Below are 14897 nucleotides of genomic sequence, written 5' to 3'. Positions count from 1 at the left end.
CTGTAGGGGAGACAGTATCTCTTACCCTCAGATTTCCATGCAAGAAGGAAAGTTCTATCCCAGTGCTCAGGAAGGGTGGGGGTGATATTTCGACTGCTGCATTTCCCTCTCCCCATTATCCCGCTAGCAAGAATCCTGGCAGGTGATCTGGCCACCTGCCGTCTCCAGGACCTGCTTGCCCGCAGCGTGGTCCATTCTGTCCTGGGCCTCCCACGGTGGGCGCAGTGAGCCAGGGTCATGCTCAGTGCCTACACCGGGGTTTGCAGCCCTTCTCTCTGCCCCCACTTTTGGAATGGGATGCATTTGAGACTGCAGCATTCCGGGCGGCTGCTCTGCGGAACTCACAGCGCCCTCTAGTGGATCATCCTCAGAATTAGACCTGACTGCAGCTCCAACCAAATGCTCCATTGAGTGACGTCAGCATCTAAGCCAATACTTTGGTTTCCATTTCTTCTGTACCTATTTTTATACTTTTCTCCAAACTTTTTCTAAACTGAATACATTTATCATAAAAGTCGTGAACAAGGGAAAAAAATCAAACTAGAAATATAGTATACTCTCACCATAGGTTTTTTTTTTTTAAAGCCTTAAAATTTAGGGCCCATCCCATGACCTTAGTTAGCATTCCTGGAACAGCTTTTGACATCATTTGGTTTTCTGAAACACTGTCAGCAGTTGTTCCTTATTCCATGATCTGGTTGTCTCCCCTCAGCCAGTGTCTGAACGCTGGGTATTTGAGTTGCTGCAATTCTCACTCCTGATTGTCCTCAGGGTACCTCTTTAGAAATAACATTTCTCCAGTGGGAGGAGGAGGACCTTGAAGGCTTCTGATATTTATTGTCAGATTTTCTGCACTAGCAGAGTATCCGTTTCCTTCACATCACCCTGTATTGACGCTGTGTCACTGTGTGTTTCTAACCCCTCCCCCCCAACCTTTAAAAATTTTTTTGAAAGAGTCACAGAGAAGGGGAAGAGCCAGACAGGTCTTCCATCCACCGGTTCACTCCCCATATGGCCTCAACGACCAGGGCTGGGTCAGGCTGTAGCCAGGAGCCAGAACTCCTCCCAGGTCTCCCACATGGGTGCAGGGGCCCAGGCACTTGGGCCGTCATTCACTGCCTTTCCAGGTGCGTGAGCAGGGAGCTGGAAGGGAAGTGGAGCAGCCGGGACTTGAACTGGTGCCGCCTTGGGATGCCGCACTGCAGATGGCAGCCTTACACACTGCTACGGTGCCAGCCCCGAGACTTCCTTCTTTCACTACGATGCGTGCCTGAGATTCACCCGTGTAGTTACTTGGATCTCAGTTCGTTCTTGTTTTGTTACCGAGTTGCAGTCCAGGGTGTGGCTGTTCCTTCGGCAGCTGGAGGGCACAGGGTTGTCTCTGACAAGCATGAGTCCCCCACCAGGCCCCGCAGGGTCTCAGGGTCGTCAGTGCTCTGCCCTTCCTGCAGGGGTGCAGGGTCCCTCCTTGTGATTTGGTGAGAATTTCCCTAAGGGCAGGGGCTCAACGTCATCTCTCCATGTGCTCCCCCTCATTTTTTTTTTTCTGTTGTGAGTGTGGAGCGGCCTTGTTTTTTTTTTTTTTTTAAATTTGTTTATTTATTTGAAAGTCAGAATATACAAAGAGATAAGGAGAGGCAGAGAGGGAGAGAGAGAGAGTCTTCCATCCACAGGTTCACTCCCCAGTTGGCTACAACAGCCGGAGCTGGGCCAATTCAAAGCCAGGAGCTAGGAGCTACTTCAGGTCTCCCACATGGGTGCAGGGACCCAAGCACTTGGGCCATCTTCCACTGCTTTCCCAGGCCATAGCAGAGAGCTGGATGGGAAGTGGAGCAGCCGGGACTCAAACCAGCACCCATATGGGATGTCGGCACTGCAGGCAGCGGCTTAACCTGCTACGCCACAACTCTGGCCCCGGAGTGTCCTTTGTATATTGAGGATGCAAATGACTCATTGATATTTTTCCTTGCTAGGGGCTGGCGTTGTGTTCTAGTGGGTAACGCTGTAGCCTGTGATGCTGGCATCCCATAGGGGTGCTGGTTTGAGTCCCGACTGCTCTACTTCTAATCCAGCTTCCTGCTAATGAGCCTGGGAAAAGCAATCGAGGATGGCCCAAGTCCTGGGGCCCCTGAACCCACGTGGGAGATGCAGATGAAGCTCCTGACTCCTGGCTTCAGCCTGGCCCAGCCTTGTCTGTTGTGGCCATTTGGGGAGTGAACCCACACACTTTCTCTCCCTCCCTCTCTGTATAATCCTGCCTTTCAAACAAATAAGCAGAATTAAAAAAAAAAAAACTGTTTAACAAAATGATAAAGATTTTTCTCCTGTTATGTTCTGAGTTTTATAGTTTTACATTAGTTACGAGTCAATTTTTTGCTTGATACTTTCCTATTAAAATTTTCAAACACAGAAAAATTGGAAGATTCACGTGTTAAAAACATTTAGCCACACTTGTTTTTTTTTTTCCCTTGAACATTTAAAATAAGAGACACGAGGAAGCAGTCCTCCGCAGGGACAGCGCCGTGACAGCCCACACATGACTGCAGAAGGCACAAACTGTGCCAAGGGGTCTAGACAACCGATAGGGAAAAACGCGTTTGTTCTCGGACACAGATTTTTGCCAAAACAGTAACAGCTGCTATTGTTGGTTATAAATGTGTAAGAAAAAAATGAAATTCACAAGCATTTCGGTCCACGGTAATTTAAAACAGTAGAAACATAGGAGCTCCGGTGGCTTCTTTCTGAAAAGGTTGCCCTGAGCGGTCTGAGCCGCGTGCTGCCTCCGGCCACGTGGGGTCATCAGCTTCCCGGGGGCTGCACGCTGCCCCCCTCGCCGCCCAGCTGCTTGTGGCTTCTTCCCATGCAGGCTTTCCTACGCGCTGCACTGGCGCCGGTCAGGTGGGCGCCATGGGCAAGGGAGGGCTGCCGCCCCCCCCCCCCCCCAGCTGTTTCTTCTGCATCTCGGGTTGCTTTCTTCTCAGATTTCATTTCCAGGACACTTCTCAGTTTTTCGTTGCACTTTGATCTTTCTTGGCCAGCGCAGTTATCTGTTTTTTTGTTTGTTTTTGGAAAATGCCACAGGAGTTTATCCCTGGGAGATGAGACAATGTAACCATGCACTTTGCTGTCTGCACATAAACTGGCTGACAGCCGGGTGGTTGCTTGGTGCAGTGGGGGATACACGCATCCCATACCCGAGTGTCCGGTGTCCAGTCCGGCTCTGCGCCTCATCCAGCTGCCCGGTGCTGTGCACCCTGGGAGAGGCTGCTCACCTGGCAGGTGGATGGATTCCTGCCATTGGTGAGGGGGACCCCAGTGGAGTTCCTGGCTCCCAGTTTTGGCCTGGCCCAGCCCCAGCTGTTGCAAGACATTTAAGGGGGTAAACCAGGGGATGGAAGATCTTTCTGTGTCCGTCTGTCTTTCAAGTAAATAAAATGTTTAAAGAGTAATTTAAGACTGGCTAGCAGGTGAGTGTCCACCTGCAGACTTGGAGTAGCAGCAGGGCTGGTCACTCATCGAGATGCACACCTGTTATTTATGGGGACCCTCAGGGTTAACGTGGCACAGCAGGCGGGCTCCAACTGCACTGCTGGGGAACGGGTGTTGTTTAACTCAGCCGCAGGGACCGAGAGCCCTGCCACAGAGCACAGCAAGGACTTCGCACGTTCAGCCATGCGGCGGGACATTCTCATACCATCAGCAGACTTTAGGACAGTGTCAAAAACTTCCTAGTAGAATTTCCCATCCACGGGTTTGCTCCCCCAACGCCTACAACAGCCAGGGCCAGGCAGGCCAAAACCGGGAGTCCAGAACTTCATCTGGGCCTTCTGTGTCGATGGCAGGGGCCAGGCACCTGAGTCATCCTCTGCTGCCTCCCAGAATGCATCAGCAGGAAGCTAGACAGGAAGCAGAGGAGCTGGGACTTGAACCCAGGCACTCTGATAAAGGCAGTGGGCACCCCAACACATGGCCTAACCTCCTGTTTCACAGCTTTCTGCCCCCCTTTTTTATTTTAAGCTGTTCTGCTATTCTCCAGTCCTGTTCTGCTACACTTCTACTGAAGTTCTTGCGATACTCTACGACACACACATCCCTAACAAACGTCACTCTGCCTATTTCTCTGTCACTCTGTCAAAGCCACGAGGCTCCCTGGACTGGCACCCAGGGGTTCAGTGTCAACATTTCTCACGCACCTTTATGGGCTGGCTGATGAAGATGTTCTGAAGCACCGACAATACCATGGAAACGAGCCAGCTGGTGGCTTGGTCTGTGTTCAAGTCCAAGCTGTAAAGTGCGGTGAAAAAGGCAGACGCCAGGCTGATGGCGCCCAGAAGGATCCAGCAGGTGAAAGGTAACCATCTGTGCCAGCCGTTTGCCAGGGGCTTCCTCCACTCCCCTGGGCTCAGGAGGGGGAAACACGTCACCTCCCTGCAGAACGAAAGCTGAGGGAATGAGCTCCTGCCCGGCAGCTGGGAGAGGGTCGGGCGGGCCACAGGTGACAAGGACAGCCCGGGCGGCACGTCACCTGGATGGCTCCTGCTCCGTGGGGAGAACACATGTCTGCAAGAGTTCCTGGAGCTCGTGAAGCCGGCTGGCTGCGTCTGCGAAGTCCCAAGGATGGGGAACCGGGGAGAGGCTCAGCGCGCCCAGGTCAGACTCCAGCCTCCGTGCCACTCCGAGCAGGTAACAGCACAAATGACGCTGGCTTTCAGGAGCCACTGAAAACATGTTTCGGGTTAACAGACAGCCATTGGTTATTAGTGGCAGAGCTGAGCAAGCCGTCAGCGTTAAGGCTCAATTTCCCACTTCTGATGGCGACTGGACCCAACTCCGACAGAAGTGTCCCCTTTCCCGAGGGCCCGGTGCACCGGCAGCAACTGGAAAATCCTAAACTTGGATCTCCAGACTTGGAGAACTTCACTGAGCATTTTCACCAGAACCACAGTACGTGCAACCTAAGTGTCGGGGGCCCAAGCCGTATTTAAGATTCCGTGAACTCTCACCCCCCCACCATCCCATGAACCCAGGAGAGCTGCAAGCCCCAACAGCCTCCAGCCAGGCGGGCGGAACGGGGGTCTGACATGGGGAGTACGTCTGTGGGGTTTGCACCGGGTGGACGGTCTAGAAGCCACCAGAGGGTCCAAGCTGTCAGCTCTGGACTCGGGGCTTAAGGCAATTCAGACAAGGAGCGGGCGTCCTGCGGTGGGCTCTGCCGGAGGGGAGAACGAGTCTGAAAGCGCGAGACGTGCAGTGGAGGGACAGGTGGGCGACAGCCTGGTTCCGAAAACCACCGAGTTTACCCCTCACGCGGGGAGGTCCGGGCTGCTGGCGGCAGCCTCCTTCCTCTATGTGAGCACACACGAGGCTGCATAAAAGCTTCACCAGCTGGCCAAGGTCGCAGGAACTCCCTGAAGGCTGCTCACACTCGGAGAGCAGGCATGAGCGTCTCCTAAGCAGAAATCCCACGGTCTCCTGTAACTCCTGCACAGAGAACCCGGGTGAGAACGGTCAGTGTGTTCTATCCCACCGCGGGGCGTGGGCCGTGGCCCAGTGCCCAGTCTCCTGTAACTCCTGCACAGAGAACCCGGATGAGAATGGTCAGTGTGTTCTATCCCACCGCGGGGCGTGGGCCGTGGCCCAGTGTAAGGAGCCTCAGGGTTTCATTTCTGCTCTATTTTTTTTTTCCCCAGAAAGCAGTCATCTCCCAGTAGCTTCAGAATCTGTTTTCTGAGAGGTTACAGAATGAAAGAAGAAGGGACAGCTTGATCAAACATCAAAAGCTAAACCTACTCCAGGTCAGTCTACACTGCACACTCTCATCCAACCCTCAGAACCCTTCCTGGCCAAGAGTGAAAGCTGGAGGCCCGGCTGAACACGCCCAGAGGCAGGGGTCAGGGCGAAGGCCCTGAGACTCACAGGGCCCCACGGTTCCCCAGGACCCCCCTTTCCATTTCCATCCCACAGTGGGTAGGGATGCAGGTGACGTGCTTGGGCCACCTGACATCAAACTCACCTCAAGTACCTTCGTGCGCGAGAGGGGCGCAACAGGTGCATCTGAGAGGCTGGAAGCCTGGGTCGGGGGAAAGGGAGGCTGGGTCTCCGGGGGCTGAGCCGCTGGGAAGAGCCGCGCGATGACAAGGTTGATGGGGAAAAGGATGACAGCTGTCTGGATGCTGACGTGCAGCTCGGACCAGGTCACGGCCAACGGACCCACTGAAAGCAAAGCATCCCGTCGGCCTCTGCCCCCCACCGCAAAAGCTGTCCCCCAGGTGTGATCACTCAGGACTTTACTGCACTTCTCTAGTGGAAGATGAGGTTACTGAGCAGACCTTAATGTGTTCCTAAGACTGCGTTAAAGAAAAAATGAATGAATGAACGGTGAGAGAATTCCAGTATTAGGGGAGCAGAGGAAAAAGGCAGGCACACCCCGGCTCTGTCGCAAACTGTGGGAGGAGGAATGTGGAGAGAAGCCAAGGACTTGGAGCCAACACAGCACCCATCACGGTGCACATGTGCCTGGTACCTGTCACAGTACATGAGTGCATGGCACCCATCATGGTGCACGCGTACCTGCCGCCCATCATGGTGCATGCACACCTGGCGCACATCATGGGGCACCTGGCACCTGTCACAGTGCATGCACGCCTGGCACCCATCAGGTCATGGTGCACGCGTACCTGGTGCCCATCACAGTGCACGCATATCTGGCACCTGTCATGGTGCATGTGTGCCTGGCACCCGTCATGGTCCACGCATACCTGGCGCCCATCACGGTGCACGCGTACCTGGCGCCCATCACGGTGCATGTGTACCTGGCGCCCATCACGGTGCACGCGTACCTGGCACCTGTCACAGTGCATGTGCACCTGGCACCCATCAGGTCACGGTGCACGCGTACCTGGCGCCCATCAGGTCACGGTGCACGCGTACCTGGCGCCCATCAGGTCACGGTGCACGCGTACCTGGCGCCCATCAGGTCATGGTGCATGCGTACCTGGCGCCCATCAGGTCACGGTGCATGCGTACCTGGCGCCCATCACGGTGCACGCGTACCTGGCGCCCATCACGGTGCACGCGTACCTGGCGCCCGTCGCCCGGCGGAGCCGCCCGCCTTCCAGAACATGACGTTGATGAGCATGTTGCAGAGCAGCAGTGTCGCGCAGCAGCTGAGCCGCTGCACCCTCGTGAACCGGTTCCAGGGATGCCGAGTTGCAACCGAGAGCCACAGGTAATCCTGGGTGAAGTTCTCCACGATCATGCAGGAAAACAGGTGTCTGCAGAGAGGAACCCGAGGAGCAGAGGCAGGGATTTCACTGTGGTCTGCCCCACAGTGCAGACTGCTGGGATTTTAGGAAGCAAGGCTTCTGAGGACAAGGAGAGTTTATACTGTGTGGTTTAGAACTGTTGCTTTAGCTTTATAAGAGTTAGACGTTTTTAATATTTTTAAAATTTATTTGAAAGGCAGACACAGAGGGGAAAGGAGGGAGACAGGGAGGCGGAGACAAAGAGAGAAATTTTCCATCCATTGTTTCACTCCTTAAAATGCCTGCGTCGCCACGGTTGGGTCAGGCTGAAACCAAGAGCTCCAAACTCAGTCCAGGTTGCACACCTTAGGGGCAGGGACCCAACTCCTTAGGCCGTCACCTGCTGCATCCTAGGGTATGCGTCAGCCCAGGCTAGAATTGGGAGTGAAGCCAGGGACTCAAACCCTGGCACTCTGAGATGGGGGTGGGAGTCCCACATGCCCTCCTCAGGTCGGTAGACTCATACTTTGCACACCTTCTTGTCTCCAAATGTGGATGAATTTATAAATGACATAAAAATAAATCTGCGAAAGAGAAGTGGGATGAGAGATGAGGCAGGAGCCTGCAGGATTACTGAGCTCCAGGCCTGCAAGGGCGCAGCACGCAGGCGGAGGGTGCTCTCGTAGCCTAACAGGAACCAGAAGTGTCCCCAGGTTGGGGAGGGGGAGGGACGAAGCAACTCTCACTGCTAACAGCCAGGGCTGAAGCTGGAGCTCATGAAAGGATACTACCGAAACCACCTGCTGCTGGATCCCACATTCATAGGTGAGGAGGAGGGGCTAAGGACAGCGTCATGATCAGGAATTTTTTAAAGAGAGATTTGTGTGTGTACATAAGTATGTATGTATGTATTTGGATGGTGGAGCACCAGACTCACACACACACACACACACACGCACACGCACACGCACACATCTTTCATCCCCAGATGGCCCGAACAGCCAGGGTTGGGCCAGGCTGAAAGCAGGAGCCAGGAGCTCCGGCCTGGTCTCCCGCCTGGGTGGCAGGGGCCCAGGTTCTTTGGGCCATGCTCTGCTGCCTTCCCAGGCATGTTGACAGGAAGCTGCGCGGGAAGTGGAGCAGCCAGGACTCAGAACAGCATTCTCAGGACTTGAACCAGGACTCTGACAGGGGCTGCTGGTATCGCAAACGGGGGCTTAACCTGCTGCACCACAACCTCAGCCTCACGACCAGGAACTGAACACAGAGTTCCACTGGCTCAGAACAAGATCTGCAGTAGCTCTGGTTCATGTATTTCATTGAGAAAGAGGAACTCCCAAATTCTGCGGTGTAAAACCCAGTTCTAGACTGGAGATGTGAAGAGCTGTTTGGAGACCAGAGCAAAACTAGTCAGGGATGGTGTACGTGTGTGTGTGTGTGTGTGTGTGTGGACAGAAAGTCAGAGTGTGAATACACCAACCAGCCAATCATTCAGTAAAGAAATAAATTTTATGGGACAATATGACAAATACTTCAAAATAAGTATTTCAAGTTGCTCAAAGATATGAGAGTTTTTAAAAAGTTTATGGAAAATATGCATTATGGAAAAATTATGCATGAATTTCCATTTTTTTTTGCCCTAGAATAAGCTTATCCTTTTGCTCTACTTCCCATGATTTTTTGAAGTATGCTTATATAAGGAAAAGGATAATATTCAGTTAAGAATAAAAAATTATGAAAAGACAAAATCAATTAGAAATCTTGAACTAAAATAATGTGGTCATCAAGACAAAAAAAAAATAGGATATATGGAGATGAGTGCAGAGAAAAATCAGTGAACTGAAATACAGTATTAAACATAAGACCTTCCAGATTTCCCCTGAGGAAGCTGAGATGGATTTACTAGACAAAGACTTTAAGTTAACTATCCTAAAAATGTTGAAAAAATTAGATAAAATTTTATCTAAAAAACTAAAGAAAAGCAAATGAGAATGGTATCTCACCAGATACTGGAGAGTAATAAACAGACAAAAGTTACTATTATTAGGAAGAACCACCACCACCATCACCGAATAAAAACTCTGGGGTTGACAAGTAAGGTGAAAACACAGTTCACTGGAAGTTTCAACAGCAGCTTGGGACAAGCAGAAGCAATTGGCAGACTTGAAGACAGTTCAGAGATCATCCAGTCTGAGGAACGAGGACAAACGAATGGAGGAAGTGGGCATTTAGTCTGGGAGTGCAGGCACCTGCGTCCCAAATCCAGGTGCCCAGGGCTGGTTCCCAGCTCCCTTTCCTGACTCCAGCCGCCTGCTCATGTAGACCCTGGGAGGCAGCAGTAACCGTGCTCCTGCCTCCCCTGGGGGAAGCCTGACCCACATGTCCATCTCTGTACCTGGCCCAGCCCCAGGTGTTCAGGCATCTGGGGGAGTGAACCAGCAGATGGAGGCGCTCTTTCTGTCTATCTACCTTTTTGTGTCTCTGCCTCTCAAACATATACATAATATGAAAAAAATAAAAATTAGTAGAGATTCAGATACCTGTAGAATGTAATCAAATATACTGGCAGAAACACAATGCGAGTTTCAGAAAGAGGTAAGATAAACAGGCAGGAAGATTTGAAGCAACAATGATTGCAAATTTCCCAGATTTGATGAAAGACATTAATCCACATATCCAGAAGCTTAAACACTCCAAGCAGGATAAGCTCAAACAGATCCACTGCAGACGGTATACATCATAACCAACCTGCTGAAAGCCAGAGCAAGGAGACTACCAAAAGCAACAAGAAGCACTCCTGGCCGGCGCCGCGGCTCAATAGGCTAATCCTCCACCTAGCGGCGCTGGCACACCAGGTTCTAGTCCCAGTTGGGGCACCGGATTCTGTCCCAGATGCCCCTCTTCCAGGCCAGCTCTCTGCTGTGGCCCGGGAAGGCAGTGGAGGATGGCCCAAGTGCTTGGGCCCTGCACCCCATGGGAGATCAGGAGAAGCACCTGGCTCCTGCCTTCAGATCAGCACGGTGCGCTGGCTGCAGCGTGCCAGCCGTGGCTGCCATTGGAGGGTGAACCAACGGCAAAAGGAAGACCTTTCTCTCTGTTTCTCTCTCTCACTATCCACTCTGCCTGTCAAAAAAAAAAAAAAAAAAAAAAAAAAAAAAAAAAAAAAAGAGAGAGAGAGAGAGAGAGAAGCATTCCTAAGAGTGACAGCCAATTCTCATCAGAAATCATGGCCTCCAGGAAGCAGTGAGATGACACATCCAAAGTACAGGAAGAAGATGGTGAACCCAGAATCCTATACATAAAAAATCCTTCAAAAATCGAGAAATTCAGTCATTTTAACAAAAACCATGATAATTTTCCTTAGTAAACCTGATCTGCCCACTAGAAAGTAACAAGAATCCACATCAAGAAATAGCACTAGTAAAAGTAATCATGGGTAAATATCAGAGTATAAACAAAAATAAAATCTCTAGAGGAAATCAATTTTTAATGGTTCAATTCCTGGGACTCCCGGTTCTTTAAGGACGGATGATGTCTGGCTAATTTGCACTGTGTAAGGCGGCAGGGGGTAGCTCAAACCCTTGAGTCCCTACCGCCCACATGAGAGAGCCGGGTTGAATTCTAGGCTCCTGGCTGCAACCTGGCCTTCCTCTGACTGATGTAGGCTTTTAGGCAGTGAGACAGCAGATAAAACTATCTCTTCCTTTGTCTGTATTGCTCTATTTTTTTCTTTCAAATAAATAAAAGTAAACTAAGAAAGAAAAGGTAAAACTAAGCACTAAGCAATAATTTAAAATGGGAGCTGGGAAAGAAGTCATCCAAAATTGCTTAAAGTATTCCTAGTAGCTTATCATATTCAGGAAGAAGAAGTAAATTCTGAGTAAGATATCTTCTTGGAAAACTGTGAAAATATTTTTAAAAAGTTAAAGGTGGGGCCGGTGCCGCGGCTCACTAGGCTAATCCTCTGCCTTGCGGCGCCAGCACACCGGGTTCTAGTCCTGGTCGGGGCGCCGGATTCTGTCCCGGTTGCCCCTCTTCCAGGCCAGCTCTCTGCTGTGGCCAGGGAGTGCAGTGGAGGATGGCCCAAGTGCTTGGGCCCTGCACCCCATGGGAGACCAGGAGAAGCACCTGGCTCCTGCCATCGGATCAGCGCGGTGCACCGGCCGCAGTGGCCATTGGAGGGTGAACCAACGGCAAAGGAAGACCTTTCTCTCTGTCTCTCTTTCTCACTGTCCACTCTGCCTGTCCAAAAAAAAAAAAAAAAAAAAAAAAAAGTTAAAGGTGGCGCCCATGCAGTAGCACAGTGGGTAAAGCTGCCACTTGCCATGCTGGCATCCCATATGGGCGCCGGTTCAAGACCTGGCTGCTCCACTTCCAACCCAGCTCTCTGCTATGGCCTGGGAAAGCAGTAAAAGAGGGCCTAAGATCTTGGGCCCCTGCACCTACGTGGCAGACCCTGAAGAAGCTCTGGCTTCTGGCTTCAGATCAGCAAAGCTCTGGTCGTTGTGGCCAACTGGGGAATGAACCATCAGATGGAAGACCTCTCTCTCTTCTCTCTCTGTGTGACTCTTTCAAATAAATAAATAAATTTTTTTTTTGACAGGTAGAGTTATAAACAGTGAGAGAAAGACAGAGAGAAAGGTCTTCCTTTCATTGGTTCACTCCCCAAATGGCCGCTACGGCCGGCGCTGCGCCGATCCAAAGCCAGGAGCCAGGTGCTTCCTCCTGGTCTCCCATGCAGGTGCAGGGCAGGGCCCAAGCACTTGGGCCATCCTCCACTGCACTCCCGGGCCACAGCAGAGAGCTGGACTGGAAGAGGAGCAACCGGGATTAGAACCCGGAGCCCATATGGGATGCTGGTGCCTCAGGTGGAGAATTAACCAAATGAACCACAGTGCTGGCTCCAAATAAATAAATCTTTAAGAAAAAAAAAAGAAAAAGTTAAAGGTAATTCCTAAAAAGAAAAGGAGGAAGAAGTGGAGGAGGAAGAGGAACAGGAATAGAAGAAAGAGGAGGAGGAGGAGGAGGAGAAAGAGGAAAGAAACACAATGTGTAGTTTCTAAACCAAAGACATAGACAAGGCAGAGAATGTTTTCAAAAAATATTTACCAATCTAACAGAAGAAGGAAAATAGACAAAAACAAAGAGAAAAGATTTTTAACAAAAAATGCAAAATAAGACAGAAGTAAGTCCAAATGGATAGGTAGTCATAATTAACGTACATGCAGTAAAACTGTATGTTAAACACTAGAGATTTGATTTTAGTTACATATTAACAGAATTGTGAGAGCTGAAGATAAAAAGATAGATAAGGCCACAAAACAGAAATATTAACTGAAGACAACTGACATACAAGAATTAATGTCATACAAAATAGAATGTAAGACAAAAGAGTTAGAGGGAAGAAAAGGAAATGTATGTCATAAAAATGGAACAAACTTCCCAGAGGAAATAACAAACAAGCTCTTGAACGCTCCTAGGACATCAGCCTTAATACAGGGCCATATGCTGGATATGGTGAAATGGTCATTCTTCCATTCAACTGATGTGCACAGCCATTGTCTTCATCCCCACTAAACTAGGGTCTTTTTCTTTTTTCCTTGTTAAACTGAAGCATTAAACCCTTTTACTATAAGGTAAATTTAATGTTATCTCAAAAACTATAAAAAGAAAAATTGAGGAGGAGGGAGGGAGGGAAGGTGGCAGGAAGCCAAGGAGACAGAGGGAGGGAGGAAATATTCTATTTTTAGAATTGTATCTACAAACTATATTGAATCAGTTAAAGACTAAAATTTAGAAACATTAAAAAATTAAAATTACAGTAAGTTAAAATGTTTATTTTCAAATAACTGATTTTAAAAACAAATAATTTAAAAATGAGTGTAAAAAATGTATGCCTACGTGATAAAAACATTCAGTTAAGGGGAGAACTAACAAATCTGCAACCATACCACTACTAGGAACTGAGAAATTAAATACATAAAAAAATCACATTTCAACAAAAATGAGTAAGCTTGAATTAAACATCCCCACACATGTCTGACAAATACTAGAGGGTGGAATGTTTGGGAAGCTACTTGGATGCCTGCAGCCCATGTCAGGGTCTGGTTCAAATCCCAGCTCCCCCGCTTCGGATTCAGCTTCCTGCCGATGTGCACCCTGGGAGGCAGAAGATGGGTCAAGTGTCTGGGTCCCCACCACCCAAGGGGCAGACTTGACCTGAGCAGCATCACCCAGCCCTGGCTGTTGTGGGCATCTGGAGAGTAAATCAGTAGATGGAAGATCTCTATCAGCCTGTCTTTCCAATAAAATGAAAATTTAAAATACTAGAACCAGGCAAGCACTCCTTAAGGTTTCATAAAGGAGAAGAAATTCCTACCAATTTATTCCAGTATATAGACAAAAATCTAAAATATGTGATTTCTGAAAAGATTACCTGTATTAAAAACAAGTCACCAATTCTCATTCTCACAACCGCTACACGATTGTTCCCACCGTGGCACAACCATGTCAGTCCTTGGTATGACCTGTCATTTTTGTTAATGATGTAGACGGACTGCAAATCAAACACCCCAACTCTGGGTACAGATCCCGTAAGAACTGTAGTGCACACACAGAGACAGACACGAGAAGGTTCCTGCGGAGTGGCAGACACTGCTGGTTGCCTCTCCAACACCACCTCCTCCTTTTCCTTTCTAATAAAAACTCCATTTTCCGTAACAGGTAGCAACACAGTTAGGTGAACCCCATAAAGTGAGTAAGCCAATTAAGGTGATCACAAGAGCACTTAGCAGGTCATCATTTAGGGACAGGGATTAGTTTTCAGTTCAGGCCAAGGAAACCCAGGGGGAAACCTGCGGGGGTCCCAGGGAGAAACCTGCGGGGGTCCCAGGGGGAAACCTGCGGGGGTCCCAGGGGGAAACCTGCGGGGGTCCTTCTGAACAGACTTCTCAGTAAGAGACACCCATGCAAATTGACCCGACACTGACTTCACTGTGTCCATGAGACAACCCAAATACAGTGTATGCTCTTGTGGCAATCTGCTATTTAAAAGTCCACTGTCATCTTTCCCATCAAAGGCTAGGTCCACGTCCCTTCCCGCTGAATCCGATTTTCAAAGTTAGGTCATGGAAGGCCGGAGAGCTGCCACTTAGTTCTCCCGAGTGCCTGCTGTGAGAGAAGCCAGCTGTCCCCAGGCTGCCCCACTGGAGGGCCACGTGCAGACACACTGGCCACAGCCAGCACTACCCGTGACTGCACAAGCGAGACCTCTGGGATGGAGACTACAGATGAGCGCAGACGCAGCCGACAGGAAGAAGCCTGGGAAGGAATGGTCTAACGCAGCTCCTCCTCCATTTCCGAGCTACAAGAACACAGGCAAATAGAGCAGTTGTTGAAGCAGCTGCATGCTGGGCTAAGTTGTTAAGCAACTGGAGGAAATCTTAATAAAGAAAACCTAATTCCCCTGCTACTCTAAGCCCTGACTCAATCACTCAAGAGGAGGGAAAGGAAGCAGAGTTGGGCCCGGGAGCAACAGCTGTGCCTTTTTCGCCTCTCGGCATTTTTAGGAGGACGAGGCTGTGGACCCCATGTTCTGACAAGGAATTAGCCGAGGGCCTGGGCTCGCTATACGGCAGAGCAGGTGGCACAGCC

General features: G+C 50.1%; 1 protein-coding gene across 1 annotated transcript in view; it reads right to left on the bottom strand.

The window, feature by feature from the left end:
• PKD1L3 (polycystin 1 like 3, transient receptor potential channel interacting) overlaps positions 1–14897 on the bottom strand; it is a 57959-nt gene that overhangs the window by 21133 nt on the left and 21929 nt on the right. The window contains exons 13-17 of the mRNA XM_051846978.3: positions 7081–7274; positions 6014–6213; positions 5301–5481; positions 4526–4718; positions 4194–4428 (exon numbers count right to left, since the gene is read on the bottom strand). Of these exons, the coding sequence (XP_051702938.3) occupies positions 4194–4428; positions 4526–4718; positions 5301–5481; positions 6014–6213; positions 7081–7274 (1003 nt within the window). The remainder of the gene's footprint in view (positions 1–4193; positions 4429–4525; positions 4719–5300; positions 5482–6013; positions 6214–7080; positions 7275–14897) is intronic.

This window comes from Oryctolagus cuniculus, chromosome 18, assembly GCF_051225735.1.
Source record: "Oryctolagus cuniculus isolate XC-2025 breed Fujian yellow rabbit chromosome 18, ASM5122573v1, whole genome shotgun sequence".
NCBI lineage: Eukaryota > Metazoa > Chordata > Mammalia > Lagomorpha > Leporidae > Oryctolagus > Oryctolagus cuniculus.
The sequence above is the reverse complement of the archived record's forward strand: the minus strand, read 5'-3'. Positions and strand labels throughout refer to the sequence as shown.